At 41.4% G+C, this 19,219-nt stretch overlaps 1 protein-coding gene across 1 annotated transcript in view; it reads right to left on the bottom strand.

Annotated features, from left to right (window-relative positions):
- Positions 1 to 19,219, bottom strand: part of PRKCQ (protein kinase C theta) — a 101,618-nt gene that overhangs the window by 65,070 nt on the left and 17,329 nt on the right. The window contains 7 exon segments of the mRNA XM_040413326.1: positions 205 to 314; positions 2,878 to 3,007; positions 11,490 to 11,575; positions 11,668 to 11,699; positions 15,891 to 16,053; positions 18,011 to 18,071; positions 18,980 to 19,179. Coding sequence (XP_040269260.1) covers positions 205 to 314; positions 2,878 to 3,007; positions 11,490 to 11,575; positions 11,668 to 11,699; positions 15,891 to 16,053; positions 18,011 to 18,071; positions 18,980 to 19,179 — 782 coding nt within the window.

The raw sequence follows: 19,219 nt of genomic DNA, 5'->3' as shown, positions 1-19,219 counted from the left end.
TTGATCACACATATGGCTGCATTGTATTAAAGCTGCAACATTAGGACCCCCTGTGACTGTACTAAACCAGAGTTTAGATCAGTATAGAACCGTCTGGTGATTTAAGTTCAGTTCTGTAGCTCTGATTCTTGTAGCTGTATTTCAGCCTTATGAATATACAAGAATGATAGTGCTATTGGAGTGATGCCGGTAAATGCTGTTTACCTGTTGTGTGCTCTCTATCATTGCCAGTGCTTCTGCCATCAACTTCTGATTAACCCCACATAGGTTGGCTACTTTATTTTCACACTTGTGATGAACATTCATACCACATTCTTTATACAACAGAAGAAGAGAAGAAGGGAAACCGTTATTAGCATTTCTTACAAAAAACTGCTGGCATGATTAGTTGATAGCAGCACAGAAACCAATTTGTTGCTATCTAACAATTTTTACCAATGTAATGGATTTCTGAGGCATAATTATTAAACCAATGGAGAGAACCTGATAAATGTCTCACTTACATTTTTTAATTAAAATGTCACAACTGTGACATTTTCAATTATAAAAAAGATGCAAGCTCGATGCCAGTCCTGATTTGTCACACGTGCTTCATTTGTGTAAGGCAAAAGAGATTGATTAATAGGTTGTATAAGTTAGAGTCATTAAAGAATAATAAATAGGTTGTACAAGTTAGGCCTCGTTCACTCGAGCTAGTTTTCCCCCCAGATGCTATGAGTGTTGTGAACTGATTGCATCTGGACTGAATACTGACCCATTCGTTTAAATGGATAAGTGCACGTGAACATTGCTTTTCAGCCCTGATCCCTTAGAAATGAATGAGACTTGTGCAGTACCCCAGAGCAGGGGGTATCTGTAAATGGTTTGTTATGTAATATGCTGCATTGTATTGTCCTGTTATGTAATGCACCCAGCATAGCCATGTATGGATGGCACAACCTGGGTTAACAATCCTGGCTCAGCCCTTGTAGGAGGTTAGTGTAGACTGGAGTTTGTAAGGGAGAGGAAGCTGTGACTTGTGCTCCTTCTTTTCAAGCCCAAAAAGCTACAGAGGCTCACTGATTTCTGTTTGATATACAAAAGGAGAGAAGGACAAAGACAAAGGAGAGAACTAGAGAATCTAGAGTCTGCATGGCAGAGCACTGGAATTAGTAAGTAAACCTGCTACCAAAAGGTGCTAAGACTTTACTGTAGTGAGGGGCACTGCTAAGACACCCTTCACACCTAGACACGACCTGGCCAGTCATATCTCTAAAACCCGGTATCACTCCATGGATATTACAGATGCCATTGAAAGAGTATTATTGCCCATCATAGATTCTGCAGGGACTTTAGACAGATAGAGAGGGAAGAGTACCATAACTCCCATTCTTGCCTAAATCCACACACCAATATCTGTGAAAAACTGCACTGTGTACAGTGGAAACAGTTTTTTTGCTCTACAGTAAAGAGAGACCTTTTTTTCTGCTAACTCTTGCCTGGCTACTAATTCCTGCACCATACACTAACCATTGCACTCTACATGCCCTGCATTGCACCCATGCAGACACAAACATCACAGGCACTCCAACTATCATCAGGCAGGAGCCCCAGAACCTCGGTGTGCCCCCAGAGAGGAAGTGGTGCACCCTCCTTTCACTGAATGGCCCTAGGGAGTAGTGATGTGAGGAAAGCCATGACTCTTACAGCCAGAGCCAGTCCTATCCTCTGCTTCATCTCCTCCCAGGTCGTTGCACTTGCGTTAAAAAAAGGAAGGCGTCCAGATGTAATGCGTTTTTCACTGATGATTGCTAAGAGATGTTGGGTGTTATTCTTCAGTTTCTCTTCATGCATGGCCAGAGAGGCAGTTCTGATAATAACTCATATACTCATACTGTATATTGGTTGCATCAATCTCTGGTTTAGTAACATAACTCAGTACATTTGTTCTTGTCAATACTTGTTTCAGGGGGCACATTTTAAGATAAACAGGTACTTTTTAAATACCCTGAAATGATTAGAACCAGACATCGCCATGTCTGTATTAGGCTACTTTCACACCTGCGTTAGGTGCGGATCCGTCTGGTATCTGCACAGACGTATCCGCACCTATAAATGCAAAAGCTGGTATCCGTTCAGTACGGATCCGTCTGCATAGCTCAGTCAAAAAAAGTCTAAGTCTAAGTGTAAGTCAAACGGATCCGTCCTGACTTTACATTGAAAGTCAATGGGGGACGGATCCGTTTACAATTGCACCAATATTGTGTCAATGTAAACGGATCCGTCCCCATTGACTTACATTGTAAGTCAGGACGGATCCGTTTGGCTCCGCATTGGCAGGTGGACACCAAAACGTTTGGTGTCCGCCTCCAGAGCGGAATGGAGCCAAACTGATGCATTTTGAACGGATCCTTATCCATTCAGAATGCATTGGGGCTAAACTGATCCGTTCGGGGCCGCTTGTGAGACCCTTGAAACGGATCTCACAGGCGGACCCAGAAACGGCAGTGTGAAAGTAGCCTTAGCTGGGTGCCAGTAGAAAAAGACCTTTTAAAGGATTTTATGGGTCTTGAAGGCACATAGTTAACAGACATTACCTTAGTTTAAGTTAATCTAATTTCATATAGGGCATCTAGTGAACAGACAGTATTATCTATTTAAGAACTTGAGCTATCAAATAAACCTTCATTGTAAATCTATATATTGCCTAACAGTGGTAATTACGAGCAGAAGATACTCTATCAGCTTGTAAGGATCAGCAATTGTTTCTTGACTTGCTAATAAAACTTTCCAGCTGAATCCACAGGGGGCATTTCTCAGGCGTTGTACAATAGCTTTAGTGCTATAGATAGAATTTCTACTGTTCTCTTCTGCTGTCAATAAGACTCCTGGACTTACCTGCACACTTTAATCCTTGCTTTGCCAAGCCCCAGAGAAGAGTCCCGCAGTGTTCACAGAAAGTCGGACTTTTATAACTATACACTTTAAATCTGTGCGGCATGTCTATCTTAAATCTCTCTTTGTTGAGCTGTGAAAAAATGGGTCATTGGAATTTAATGAGTATTCATATATACAATTTTACAAAGAGACATAATAGAAGTTCAGCAACTTGGATGCAATATTCTGGGAGTAGGGCATTCATTTCAGAGTCATTATTAACAGTGTGATATGTGGTTAGGATTTGATCCGTGTGATATGAATTCCAGATGTCATACTTGTACATTTATGGATGTTATAGCAGTGCAGGGTGAATTGTACAGCATTAAACCATGCAATGTTTCACTAAAAGCAGCCAAATTATCCAGGTATTCTGCATAGTTGCTTAACATGTACTATAACAATGATGGTGTTGTAAAATATGTTTTATTAGTGAACGTAGTATTAAAAAGAGTCTGTTCCTCCGCTCTAATTCCTCTTGGAAGTGTATAAATAAATTGACAACTGGGAGTTACTATTCCTCTTGTTGATGGGGTTTGTCCTAAAAATGAGAAAATTGAGATCTTCTGAATGAACCTGATTTGTACCAGATTTCCCCAAAACTTTAGATTCTTGCAAACCCAATTTTTTGGGAGTCGTTTCTGGCTTAGCATGCTACTCTGGGTTTCTTGGCAATATATATATGCATTGTCTGGGGAGTTCACTCTTTTTAGAGATCGCCTGATATGCATAGTAAGTGTGCCTGCTGAGTACTGTAGGCCAGACAATACCTCTCTGGGTTTCTGGGAAGGATATTCAAATTAGCTTTCCTAAGCCTATCTGATGCCAGCTGATGTAAGTGTCACGCTTCGGTGTGGGAGGGAAACACCACACCCAGCATAGGAGGGAAGGGGGAACAGGGAATCAGGCCTGAGAACTAGGGAAGGAAGATGGACACCTCCTAGTGAAAACCCTAACCAAAATCCTGACTGACTATCAGTATGAACAGACCCCAAAGGTAGGTGAGTTCATACACAGGAATAACTAGAGTCCTATCAAGCCCTATAGGACCCTAGTACTAATGGCAGGGACGAGACTACATGTTCCTCTAAAAGGAAGGACAAACAGGAGTCTCCTTCAGGCCTAATACAAACAATAGGGAAATGCAACACACAGAACCCAAACAAAATACAAAAGGGAAAAGGGAAAAGAAAGACTTAACTTCAAAGGAACAATGGAAGCACCAGGAACTCAGCCGAGATCCAACCACAATCTATCCACAGGTCCAAACAGAACCTATAAACTGCATAGCATTGTGGGAGAAGCAACTATAAATAGAGAAGGTTAAATGACTCTAATAGCCACACCTGGGGAAGAAGGTGTGGCAAGTACCAGAAACAACACAGATGTCATTTGATCCAAATAGAAAACATGTCAGATCAAACCACGTTTCTGATCTCCTGCAACCTGTCATGGGAATGTCCGTGACAGTAAGATGTAATAATTTTCTAATATTTTTCCCAGAAACCCAGAAGAACGTTGATTGGTTTATGATACTCCTTAATTAAAAAATAGTGGAAAATTGATCTATGACCAACAAGTATATCTTTTTAAATATACAGACAAGTGAGGAGCAAATGAATGCTATCAATATGTAATTCATGCTAAATTTTAAAAAAATTATGGATTCTAACAAATATTGTGCAATTCAATATTGACCCATATGTCAGATAGAAAAAAAAATGATTGGTTTACAACTAAAGCATAGCCTTTTAAACAGACTTACATACCCGTATATACTCGAGTATAAGCCGATCCGAATATAAGCCGAGGCCCCTAATTTTACCCCAAAAAAATGGGAATTTTTTTTCCCTCGAGTATAAGACTAGGGTACATATAGCATCTTATGCTGGTCCCCCTCATGGCCCTATGTGTCCCCTCATGTGTCCTAAACTGCGCACATAACTGGCTTTGTGTGTAAAGTACTTTACTAGTGTGTAAAACAAGCTCTCTCCTATTGATAACATGGCCGCCTCTGTACTCACTGTCACTATGAATGCACTGCAGCGAGCGGGAGCGAGCTGGCCGGCGCGTGACTGACGTCACTTAGTAACGCTCCTCCCACTTCAGGAAGCAGGAGCATTACTAAGTGACGTCAGTCACGCGCCGGCCGGGCCGCTCGCTGCAGTGCTTTCATCGTGAAAGATATAATCGCGGCATTTTCGGATTGGCCAAATCGCTCCTACTGGGAGCTTAACAGAGGTGCCGCGCGGACGTGCTGGGAGCTGACCGGAGCAGCTGTAAAGGTAAGTAACAACTTCTCCGGCCCCCAACATGTCATGGTCTGTATTATGGCAATGTAATTTGCCATAATACAGACCTAGACTCGAGTACAAGACGAGGGGGCTTTTTGAGCACAAAAATATGTGCCAAAAAACTCGTCTTATACTCGAGTATATACGGTAACTAGAAAAATAACTAAGCCAGCCTCACTTCTGCAACTAGCTCTTTGATGACCAAAGCCCTTTATCAGAGCAGAGCAGATAGAACAAACTGGTTGGGGTTCACGTTGTCAGACTGAGACAAAAATTAAACTTAAAGGTGTATTACCATCTGAAATAGTATGTATATGGAATATTGAAGATACAGAATATATCATAAATGTCTGGTTACATTTCCAGGGTTCCCATCTAATGGAAGAGTACATGAAAAATACATTTGAGCAGCCACAAGACATAGACATAGATGTCTGTTACCAGATGGTCGAGGGCTGCACAGAATGTTATCAAGGGCTGTATGTACCCCTCGGGCTGCAGGTTGTGCAGTCATGAAATAGAATCAGCTTTTCTTGTTGAGAGGCCTTGGGGGGACCTCTGGCTGGGTACTATTTCTATAATTAAAACCACTTAGTATATGTGATGACTATTGTAGGCTAGGCAATGCTTCTCTTGGTTTCTGTGTAAAAAATATACAAACTAGTATGTCTAACAGCTGGCATCAGAAAGACTTGCTTTATCTTTTCTGTCTGGAAAGCTTATTTACTTACCTTTGGGTTTTTGGGAAAAATATTCAAATTAGCGTTTCTAATTCTATTGATAACTGAAATGTATTCTTATATTTCCAATAGGAATAACAGGAAAAACACAAAACAAAATTATAACTAAATAGCTCCAGCATTGCTATTTCATAGGGAGTTCAACTATTTACTAAAACAGACATGTTACCCCACTTGTGCAGTTCCCATTTTTGGGTTATTTTATCACCTTTCTGATCATGGAGACAACAGTGCAGCTACCTTTGTAATCTTGACCATCCACTGTATTGCTACTGATCTCTGAAATTAATAATCCCATTGCAATCAGCTACTTGCAGCAGGTACTACAACTGAAGGTGGCCATACTAATTCAATAGCTGTCAGAAGAATGATCGTTTGGCAGTTGGCTCTTTCTCCCAGCTTCCAACTCTCCTATACACATACATGTTTGGTTCGGCAGCCAAATTGTGTATTCAGTACAGCGGAGAAAGTGGCTGCCAGGCACCTGTGGCTGCAGCTTATATCCCAGTAGTACAAAAGGATTGGTCAAAAATATTTACTTTGATGATATACAGATGATGTAGGGGGAAAATCTTGAGCTCCCCTACATACATCAGACTGTCAGCTGAACCCACCCGCCCACTAATATGTATGGTGGGGTCTTAAAGCCTTGAGAATAGTGTAACCTGCTGGGCACAGGTATAGATTAACCCCTTTCCTATTCTATGACACCAAAGATACTAACCCTTTCAGTAGCGTAAACCATCAAGGAACCCTAGACTACCAGGGATATTACCGTTAACCCTTTAACCCACCATTTTTCCTTCAAGGTAGAAAATGTATTAACCACTAAGATACCATATGCCAGAGGGATAGTATTATTAACCCTAAGCCATGAAAGGGTTATTCACCATTAACCCCTCAGACACCAACAGTTACTATTTTCTCACTATGATGTGCCATATCTTGCTGATTGGTAGTTCTGATTTATTGGACCACCATTGCTCAGTAGTATGAAGGGACTGCATCACTAGTAAAATTATTTGATATATTTATTGTATTTTATTTACTTGAATGGGTCTGTGTATGAAACTTCTGCCTAGAGCCTGGCTGCGAGTGTCTCTGTACAGTAAAATGCTGAAGGGGTTATGGTCCCTTTATTGACAGTGGGTCTCCCAATGGTTGAACCTTACCAATCAGCAAGTATTAACATACACTAGTGATATAACATACTGCAACTTGATGCTTTAAGTCACTTTTAGCTGCCAGGTGGAATTTATGAAGCTCTCTATGATGGTTGGTGTCAAAAAGTTGACTTTTTGTGATTTGTAACCTTTTGTAATTTAATGCCTCTCTCGGCGCACACTAGCGTCTGTAATTTCACTTACTGAGCTGTGTCTACATGTACTTGTAAATGTCAATAGAGACAATATCTGTAAAATTATACATCAAAGTCCTATACATTTCTAAAGCATTTCCATCAACAAAAGCCTAATGTATCATCATATGGAGGAGGACTACCAAGTATGTCTTGCTTACACTTGTCATTCGGTATTTGATGATTTTTGTTACATAAGCTGAAGCTTAGGAAGCTCTGACGGGATGTAAAAAAGTGCATCTCATGGGTATAGACTAGACTTCAAACACTTTTAATGTGGAAGAGTGTTTGGGTTGCACCTGAATCAGGAGTGCAGTGCAAGCAGGAAAGTATTGAAATGACATCTCCCAGTCACATATTTTATAATTTCTGTAAGAGAGCAAATGCCCAGGTGGCAGAAATAAGATATTGCAGTTACAAAATCATTAGAATAATCAGCATATGCAAAACTGCACCAAGAATAAAATATTAAAACATATAAAATGCATAAATATATTTCCATCACTGAAAACATTCACAATATCTCCAGAGCTTTCAAGGACTCCTGAATGGCAATTCTTTTTATTACACAGGATCTATCACTACACATACAGACAGACATGCCAGGAGTCTGAAATAATAAGTGGAAAACAGCAACAGAGCAGCAATAGTGGACATAAAGGTGAATACCCAGACATAGGTACAACAAAAAAATTGGTTACGAGGAGTTTTAACCATTTGAAAATATGATTAAAGAGAATCAAGTACTTTACTGTTTCTAGTAAACAGGGAGAAGCAGGTGTCAGATTTAAATTTTTAACAACAGGTTCCTTACTCAACGACGGATACGTGCCGTCACAACACATGTTTACATACTGTATACATACACCATATATATGCAACACACATACACAAAATATACACCATATATACATTGCACACATATACCACCCAACTTTTAAAAAGCCTAAGGAGCTAAGCTATGGAATGGAAGCCCTGATCTCCAGCTGGCTCCGCCAGAGCACCGGATCGGGATTCAGCCGGTAACACAGTTCTCCAAACTGACTGTAATTTTATCAACTGGATCTGGAGAACCTGAGGGAACTGGCTTCAGTTTAATGCATGTGTCCTGGTGTATACATTAAATGGAGACCATCAATCTGAACAGTGTTACCATAGTGTTAGCATAGTTTATAAGGATGAAAAATACATACGTTCATCTTATTCAGCCTGCTATCATACAGTGTTAATCTAGGAAAAGACAAACAACCTCCATGGGGTACAAACCAATTTTCGTCATATTGCGTAGTATGCGTGGGAGGTGTAAAGGAGGAGTGGAGTGGTAGTTGTGGCCTAGATTGTAGTAGTAATGGCCCATGGTGGCTGTCCTCACTCCAACGCTCCCTAGAGCCGTGCAGTGAATGTAGTGCACAACCTTTCTTCCTTTTTGGCACACCTTGGGCTTTCTGAGGCTCTTGCCTGATGTCAGTTGGGATGCCTTTCATGTTGTGAGTTTTAGAGGTGCAAAGCAGAGCTCCCTCGTGATGTTGGTCGTTCAATGGTGGGGCAGTGAAGGTGATGGGTGCAAGGCGGTAATGAGGCCTGTTTTGTTAAACAGCAAACAGTTCCTTTTCTCACATAGTTTAGCCTGTTCGTAACAAAGGCAATAATAGCTTCGGTTCAGTCTCTCCAAGATACATAAATAATACTTCCAAGGCTGAACATGGGATAAGCGGCAGTAAGATGGCTGTCTCTGAGTCTCTCTGTCAACCCCAAACAAGTTTCCAAGTAGACCAAAGTGGTGTACATTCACAATGTAGTATATATGTACTACAATTCCCACAGTGTAAATCCTCCAATGGGTAGCTAATCCATTGTAAAAGTGTGGTGGGTACCTTAGGCGATGTGGCACAAGCAGTAAGGCATGTTGCCATAGAAAAGTGATTGCACTTACTATCTGTCCTTTGCACCAATCCTTCACTTTGATCCCACACAGTGTTTATATTCTGTACTTATTTTTTTCTTAGAGGATGGTAACTTTTCCTCAGCATGCAAGAATGGAGGCTTTTTGAGTAGGCCTCACACTGCACAGGCAAAATACAACTCTTCACTCTCTGATTGGTTGAGCTACACTCTCTCGCCTCGCCCTCGGAGGGCGCAGGTACAGCCTTCCTTCCTCTAAGTAGGGCACAAAAACTAAATGGTGTTCTTGAGCCACAAACCTCACATATAGAGAGTTCCTTAACATCAACAATGGACATTAACCCATTTAATAGCAAATTAACCCATTTGCAGTAGTCCTTCCAGACTTCCAGTTTGGCAATCAGAATAACTTCCTGGATCAACAGTCCTCCAGAATTCTAGTAACTGTAATTTGTAATATTATTTTACTCAAGAAATACATCTGTAACGCCCCAGAGTGGCATTACCACCTTTTACACCCCTCTACTATCTCTTATGGTTGATTATGTGTATTTATTTCCAGGTCTTGCACATTGTGTATTTGTATTTCTGAATTTGTGACTGTTAAAATGTAATGTGCCTGGTTCACCAGCAGATGGCGGCAATGATGGCAGAGCTAGTTTGCCTTGAGTGGAACCTTCTGTCCATTCTAGCCCTCTCTAGAGAGGGAGGAGTTTCCCTGCTGGACGGGTCCTGCTAAGGCCAGCAGAGCACCATCAGTTCTGCTGGAACAAGAGAAATAAGCAAAAAACCTCAGAAGCCAGCAGGAAAGGTTCCCTGGACAAAGATAAAGATACAGATAAAGATAAAGACTGAGTCAGACTACAGAAAGCTAAGTTCAGCAGAAAGGAAAAGTTTATATTTAATCCTGATTGCACAGCAGAGCCAAAGAGTGACAGATGTAGTAGATCCGAGTGTGTTTGCCTGCCAGAATTTAAGCCAAAACCTGCTGGTAACCAAGATAAAGTTGGAAGACTGTCTCCTGATGCAAGTTTACTCAAGTAAAGCTGTTATCAACTTTAATACAAGTTTAGACTCCATTTCTTTCATCATCCCTTCATCAACTATTCACCCTACTTGCACTGCTGTGGACAACAACGCCTGGGGTTCCTGGATATCCAGGTAGGAGCACCGAGACACATGCACAGCCACATACAAAGGGACATTATAGGCTACCCTTACACCACTCTGGGTACCACCATCACCATCTACTTAGGGGGACTCTGTCCCTCGTTGCTGAAATGCAACTGGCGTCACAACAAAACTTTTACTTAAAGTGAACCCGCCAAGGCCACGGTCCGGTCTGCTGCATTCCACATCCAGACCCCTCTTGAACTTTAGTGATTTCACCATCACAACCTCCTTTGGCAGAGATTTCTATAGTCTCACCTTCTTCTTTACTATAGATTGATGTTCCCCAACCTGTTGTACTCTGCAATATAGTTTTGCAACATCTGGAGAGCCAGAGGTTAGAGATCATGGCTATAGATGTACGAGATGCCTCCTTGTTACCCTCACAGTTCTGGGTATAAATAGATCCTGTTATCTATTTTCTAAATGAAATAATAATCTTTCTGCGTACTGTAGTCCACCCAATCCTTTTATTACCTTGGTCACCAACTATTGTACCCACTTAAGAGGGATTTCTAGGCTCCTGATGTAGATAACCTATCATTGGTATTGTGTGGTTTTGGACCGTAACCAAACAGATATTAATTATCTATCCTGAGGGTAGGTCATCGATATCAGGAGCCTTGAAATCCTCTTTAAGCTGTATGTCTTTCATGTACACTGGTACCCAAAATTGTATACAATACTCCATGTGCAGTCTGACTAATGATTTGCAAAGTGTGGTGAAACTGTATGCATCTATGCCCCATTTGATGAAACCCATAATCTTATTGGCCTTGGCAGCAGATGTCTGGTCTTTCCCATCCCTTTGCTACTGGATGGTAAAAACTCCCCTGTTCAAAGGAACTGCATTGTAAGTACACAATAAGGTATAGCATTGACTGAAGATAATAGAAAGGGCATATAAGAGAAAACAAACACAGACCCAGTCCTTTGGGCAAAACCAAGGATCAAAAGGGGGATCCATTTAGATTTTTGCCCCCTGCCTTCTATTTACACCATTGCACCACTGGCAACATACCCCACTACTAAGGCCGCATATGTCTTTTTCTGTATAAAGTGTGTTAGAATGATAGAAAATACGTTATAAAATACAGATGATAGACATACCACAGTTTCTTTGCTGTTGACTGCAGAGCCTGTGCATTTTGCAATGACTTTGTCAATGCATTTTTTATGAATAGCCGCATTGCACTCTAGAGAAAATCGAAATAAAACATGAAAATAGAATACTGTAGGTTATCGCTACTGGTCAATGAAGCGATAAAATAAAATTTAGCAAACTTACGTCTGCATTGGTATCCTTGCTTGTTTAGCCCCCTGAAATATTAAATATGGAGAGAATATATACTGGATTTTAATAGTTTAATGGTTGGTTATAACACAACTGACAAAATAAAAATGCATGGTAATTGTAGCAAATTTTGTTCAAATAATTTTCCCAACTTAAACGTTTAACACTCAAGGGCCCTTTACACGGGTTGAGAATCCTGCAGATAATGCTAATGAGCGCTCATAAAACCGCTTGTTAACAATTATCTGGCGGAGTTATAGATCATTTGTGTGGTCTCAAAAATTATTGTATGCCGGCAGCAGATTGTGCTGTATAAGCACGCTCTGCTGCCGGCAAACAACTAGTCAGTATAGGGATGAGCAATGGCATTAGCAATCACGCCTCCCCATACTGTGGAGATCGCAGCATGTAAATGTAGTGGTCTCCTCCACCAGCGAGCAGGCGATTGTTGGGAAGGAACGCTTCTGTCCTGACAATCTGCTGCTGTATTTTTTCGTGTAAAGGGACCTTTAGATACAGCCAACCATACTGACTATTAGTATGAGATAATAGCATCTGATGAACAAGACAAAACTCCTTACAAACCAGAAAAGGTAGGCCATTGACTGATGTTATGCACTAGATAAGGACTAGATCAGGTTGGTATTCAAGTAGCATAATGAGCTTAGGCTACTTTCACACCTGCGTTTAGGTCGGATCCGTCTGGTATGTGCCCAGACGGATCCGCACCTATAATGCAAACGTTTAGATCCGTTCAGAACGGATCCGTTTGCATTACCATGAACAAAAAAAAAAAAAAAAAAAAAATTTTTGCAAACGGATCCGTTTTGACTTTACATTGAAAGTCAATGGGAGACGGATCCGTTTGAAAACTGAGCCATACTGTGTCAACTTCAAACGGATCCGTCCCCATTGACTACTAGCGTTCGGAGCGGATCCGTCTGATGTTTCATCAGACGGATCAGCTCCGATAATGCAGACGTTCGCATCCGTTCAGAACAGATGCGTCTGCATTAAAACTTAGAAAATTTTCTAAGTGTGAAAGTTGTCTGAGCGGATCCGTTCAGACTTTACATTGAAAGTCAATGGGGAACGGATCCGCTTGAAGATTGAGCCATATTGTGTCATCTTCAAGCGGATCCGTCCCCATTGACTTACATTGTAAGTGTGGACGGATCCGCTCGCCTCCGCACGGCCAGGCGGACACCCGAACGCTGCAAGCAGCGTTCAGGTGTCCGCTCACTGAGCGGAGCGGAGGCTGAACGCTGGCAGGCGGATGCATTCTCAGTGGATCCGCCTCCACTGAGAATGCATTGGGGCCAGACGGATGCGTTCGGGGCCGCTCGTGAGCCCCTTCAAACGGTGCGCACGAGCGGACACCCGAACGCTAGTGTGAAAGTAGCCTTAGGCTACTTTCACACTAGCGTTCGGGGCTCCGCTTGTGAGTTCCGTTTGAAGGGGCTCACAAGCGGCCCCGAACGGATCCGTCCAGTCCTAATGCATTCTGAGTGGAGGCGGATCCGCTCAGAATGCCTCAGTCTGGCAGCGTTTGTCCTCCGCTCCGCTCAGCAGACGGACACCACGCGTTCGGGTGTCCGCCTGGCCGTGCGGAGGCGAACGGATCCGTCCAGACTTACAATGTAAGTCAATGGGGACGGATCCGTTTGAAGATGACACTATATGGCTCAATTTTCAAACGGATCCGTCCCCCATTGACTTTCAATGTAAAGTCTGAACGGATCCGTTTGCATTATCATGAACAAAAAAAAAAAAAAAAAAAAATTTTTTTTTTTTTTTTTTTTTGTTCATGGTAATGCAAACGGATCCGTTCTGAACGGATCCAAGCGTTTGCATTATAGGTGCGGATCCGTCTGTGCAGATACCAGACGGATCCACACCAAACGCAGGTGTGAAAGTAGCCTTACATTGTAAGTCTGGACGGATCCGTTTGCGTCCGCACGGCCAGGCGGACACCTGAACGCTGCAAGCTGCATTCAGGGGTCCGCCTGCTGAGCGGAGCGGAGGACAAACGGAGCCAGACTGATGCATTCTGAGCGGATCCGCATCCATTCAGAATGCATTAGGGCTGAACGGATCCGTTCGGGGCCGCTTGTGAGCCCCTTCAAACGGAACTCACAAGTGGAGCCCCGAACGCTAGTGTGAAAGTAGCCTTAGGCTACTTTCACACTAGCGTTCGGGTGTCCGCTCGTGCGCTCCGTTTGAAGGGGCTCACGAGCGGCCCCGAACGCATCCGTCTGGCCCCAATGCATTCTCAGTGGAGGCGGATCCACTGAGAATGCATCCGCCTGCCAGCGCTCAGCCTCCGCTCCGCTCAGTGAGCGGACACCTGAACGCTGCTTGCGGATCCGTCCACACTTACAATGTAAGTCAATGGGGACGGATCCGTTTGAAGATGACACTATATGGCTCAATCTTCAAGCGGATCCGTCCCCCATTGACTTTCAATGTAAAGTCTGAACGGATCCGCTCAGGTTACTTTCAGACTTAGAAAATTTTCTAAGTAATAATGCAGACGGATCCGTTCTGAACGGATGCAAACGTCTGCATTATAGGAGCGGATCCGTCTGATGAAACATCAGACGGATCCGCTCCGAACGCTAGTGTGAAAGTAGCCTTAGTTTGATGGGTTGTAGGGATAAAATGATACATCATATCCCCAAGGCCACCATATTTCCCTAATGGGAAAGACAGTGCTGATAGAACATTCAAGACAAACAAAAAATATATCTATGGTATAGACATAAAGGCTACAGGAAACATATAAAATAACTGTTGCTAATGCAAAAGGCAAATTAATTGATATGCCTGCAGTGGTGAGACTTTCCCTATGGTACCACTTTACAAAAATTAACCATTATACATTACATAATGGCTTAGGATAGAGTAGACTAATGGGGTCATTCAACAAACTGGTGTAAAGTAGAACCGGCTTAGTTGCCCATAGCGACCAATCAGATTCCAACTTTCATTTTCCAAAAGAGCTATCAAAAATGAAAGGTCGAATCTGATTGGTTACTATGTGCAGAGTCTGCACTCCTGAACATAGATGCCCAATGGCATAGGTAGGTTTAGCGTAGGACCCGCCTGACCTGAGACCACCTTGGCGCTGGGTAGGTGGGCACAGATGTGTTTTAATCAAAATATATTGGCTAAGAGTCTCCGATTTTATTACATCAGAGTGATGGCTTAGTCCATATATAAGGGTTGCATCTATTTTGTGCATTATTATCTTTTATTTCTGTGATTTTTTTCATAAATGTAGCCAGGGACATCCGCATATTTATTTATTATATTGTGCAGGATGTTTTTATCTTCGTTTTTTCTCTTTTTGTTTATTATGTAGTATATGCTTGAGGGAGTGGCGTCTTCAAGTGTGAATGCGCTCCTATTTTATCTTGGGAGTAGCATTCCTGTGCAGTTTTGCCCTTCCTATCAAACAAACCGTCTTGATTAGGTGGTATATATAGCTGTGCGTGCTCCTCCTCTCATTGTATACTGGATGCGCATAGAGGTGACCAGGAGCAACACACTATATGTGCAGAGTCTGCGCTCCTGAACATAGATGCCCAATGGCATAGGTAGGTTTAGCGTAGGACCTGCCTGACCTGAGACCACCTTGGCGGGGGTAGGCGGGCTCAGATGTGTTTTGATCAAAATATATTGGCTATGAGTCTCAGATTTTATTACATCAGAGTGAGGGCTTAGTCCATAAATAATGCTTGCATCTATTTTGTTTCTATCTTGCATTGTTATCTTTTTTTTCTGTGATTTTTTTTTTATAAATGTAGCCAGGGACATCCGCATATTTATTTATCATATCGTGCAGGATGTTTTTATCTTTGTTTTTTCTCTTTTCTGTGATTTTTGGTTGCTATGGGCAACTAAGCCAGTAATACTTTACCCCAGTTTGATAAATGACCCCATAAGTCTTTTGTCTCAAAACAAGCCCATGTTAATAAAATATCCAAAAACTCAGAAATCAAGAATAGTAAATGGAAAATTTTTCAATGAATGTGCAGGAAGATCACACGCACAACCCTGAAATGCTAAATGTTTTGACCCCACAAACAATGTAGGAAAACAACAGATTACAGTATATGCACCTTTGTCTGGAAACTACAACACACACACAGACATACCAAATTATGACTGCATGTACAATGCATGTCTACAGGATGAAAAAGCATTAAAATTACCATACAAATTCATGACAAACGGAGCAAAACGTTGGCTGTGGGAAGAAAGTAGCTAAAAACTCATGACTCTTGACGTTATGAACCTTGGCCTGTTTAATGGCTCCACGACGCTGATGTAAAGCAAATTGGCTTTCTGAGTCTGAGTCATAATGTCCTTTTGGATCTGTGGGAGGAAATTAACATGAAATAAAATAAAAAATAAACACAATTACCTTACTCTTACATTGATTAAAATGGTCCGAAACATTTTTTTTACAAATTTTTTTCACATTCTAGTTGGTTCAACTCATAGCACCCTAAAAATTATTCATCAAATTTCTCTATGCACGGCAATGGCAAAGAGTATATATTGCCCACTGTATACAATAGGCCTGAGAACAATGTTACAGTCATATTTTTACATGTATCTTACGTTAGAGGAATTCTCTGTAGAAGAATGACACAAGGGAACTCAACATTAGCCTATTCATTTATATTGGGTGCAAAGAGTTTAAAGAGGACCTTTCATCTGGCAAAACATTGTGAACTAAGTGTCATGATCTGTACAGCGGCGCCCAGGGATCTCACTACACTTACTATTATCCCAGGGCGCTGCTCCGTTCTCCCGCTATGCCCTCCGGTATGTTCGGTCACTTGGTTATAGTAGGCGAAGACTTAGGGGACTTGGTTATAGTAGGAGGAGACTGCCCTTGTTCTCCTGGGCGTCTCCTTCTCCCGGGCTGTAGCGCTGGCCAATCGCAGCGCAGAGCTCACAGTTTGGGAGTTTTTTTTCTCCCAGGCTGTGAGCTCTGCGCTGCGATTGGCCAGCGCTACAGACTAGGAGAAGGAGACGCCCAGGAGAACAAGGGCAGTCTCCTCCTACTATAACCAAGTGACCGGAGGGCATAGGGGGAGAACGAAGTGGCGCCCAGGGATAATAGTAAGTGCAGTGAGATCCCTGGGCGCCGCTGTACAGATCATGATACTTAGTTCACATTTTTTTGCCAGATGAAAGGTCCTCTTTAAAAGGAGTCTAAAAGTAGGACGCTATTCCCTATCCATAGGATACTGCAAAAGTATTTAATCGGTGAGGGTCCGAATTTCAGGATCCCCACTGATTACAAGAATGAGGTCGCACATGCCCACTGCCACGCAGTTAACTTGCCTCTGTCACTGTGCTCCATGCTGTATGCAATATCACATGGAAGAACTGAGTTGGAGAGACACTTTTACCCAGTCACCTATCCTAGACCACCAGGTAAGCAGGCATTAATCTCTTCCCAGCCTGAAACTATTAAAGATGTTGATACTCACCCCTTCACTACCCTACACCACCAATGTTTTGATTAATAACCCCTTAATTGCTATAGACCACCACAGATGTGGTCATCATTAAAGAGAGGAAACATTCTTTCATGTCAGGGGGCATATAAATTGCATGAGCTGTCCTGATTTATTTGGATGCTGTATGCAATATTTATCTCTGCTTTCTATTCTCACTTTCACAAAAATGGCTGCCTCAACAAAAACTTTACAACAAGTAAACATTTTGACCAAATATTAGGTACTGCTCTCAATTTTGGTTTACTAATATATGAAACATGTAGGAAACTCTGTTTCACTTGGAATTCTATCACTGGGCCTACATTTTTCATAACTGATAACAGGAGCAAATTAGGGGTACCAAGCCTTCCTTATCCTTTCAATAAGAATCTGTATAGATAACTTCATGGGCAATACAGGTAATAGTAACACCCTTTTAGACCCTACTTTGAGCAGCTTTGTGACATAAAGCAAATAATTTAATATGAAATTTCTTGATACAAGGTTTACATTTTGAAGCAATACCGCTGATACCCTGAAATCCTTGAAATCAGATACAAATAAGATACATACAAATAGTAATATGAAATAAATCTGACAAAATTTACAAAGAGCTCATTTCATACAAGATTTCATAAAAATAAAGTAAAACATAATTTCCATTACACTGTTGGATCTCATTGCTTCTTTTACCTGAGTTGTTGGGTTAACAGAATTGGCACTTGTTTAAGAAATTCTAAAAGTCTTAATACATGTTATAAAACACATGCTGTTGGCATTAGTGTTGGTATCTGGTTTTGAAAAGAAAATATACTTGCCTGTTTGTTCCAGGAAATACTTTGCATTCATTATCATTCTACCTTGTGGTTTAAGTTCTATCTGCACAAAAAAAAAAAAAAAATATATGCATTTCTTTCTATTTCTATTATTCTCCCATCAAATGTTTTACAATAAAGTATTAACTGAAAATAAAATTAAAAAGGAAACAATTAACAAACAACAAGACTAGATTTATGTGCAGAGAATCCGCAATGAAATCCGCAGGTATTCGCAGGGAAATCTGTGAGAACAATCCACATCAATTGGTGCATCGTGTGCATGCGTAATGCGGATTTTACTCTTCCCATAAAGTGAATGTAGAAAATCTGCATGTATCCGCTAGGGAAAAAGAAAATAAATTGACATGCTGCGGATTCTAAAATCTGCACTGCAGGTAAAGATTTGCACTGAAAAACCTCTATCGTATACGTGAGATTTCTCATAAAACAACATACGATGTACATGACCTACGGTTCAAATCCATGCTGAAAATCCACACACAATCCTGATCATGTGCATTTAGCCTAAGGCTTCGTACACACAACCATATTCATATTTTGGTCCACAAACCATGGATCCACAAAATATGGATACCTTCTGCATTGTTCTCACTGCCAGAATAGTACATGTTTTATGTTTTGTAGAGCAGCCACATAGATCTATCTATCTATCTATCTATCTATCTATCTATCTATCTATCTTCTACATCTCTCCATTTGTTCTATTGTAAAACCACTTTGAGATGACCACCCAAAATTGCATTGACAATTGGTCTTCTAGGGAGGTGGGCTTCTCAACGAAGATGGACAGAAATGTCTACTATATGGTGTATCTAATAAATCTGTGACAGAAATTCTGGTTTGAATGAGGGGATGATCTTCTTAAACGGTTGGTCTTTTGGTAAAGTTTCACTGTTTCTGACTCATACCAATCATCCCCATAAATACAGTAAGAAAAGAGAAGCTTACCCATATCTCCATCTTGCCATTATTTTTCTTGCATCGTTCAGCCAGAGAAAATAGTTCAATTGTGGTCTCTGATACCATCCCTGTAGTCCTTCCTTCCACAATTATATGCATAACTCTCCCTTTGTTAATGTGAGCATCAAATGTGCTCTCCCAAAGTGGGTACATAGTTGGCTTCTGCTGTACATAAACCTTCCCTGTTTCTGCAATGAAATGTTTATTTTATAGGTCAATATATTTGCA

Source organism: Bufo bufo, chromosome 1 (genome assembly GCF_905171765.1).
Source record: "Bufo bufo chromosome 1, aBufBuf1.1, whole genome shotgun sequence".
Taxonomy (NCBI): Eukaryota; Metazoa; Chordata; class Amphibia; order Anura; family Bufonidae; genus Bufo; species Bufo bufo.
The sequence above is the reverse complement of the archived record's forward strand: the minus strand, read 5'-3'. Positions and strand labels throughout refer to the sequence as shown.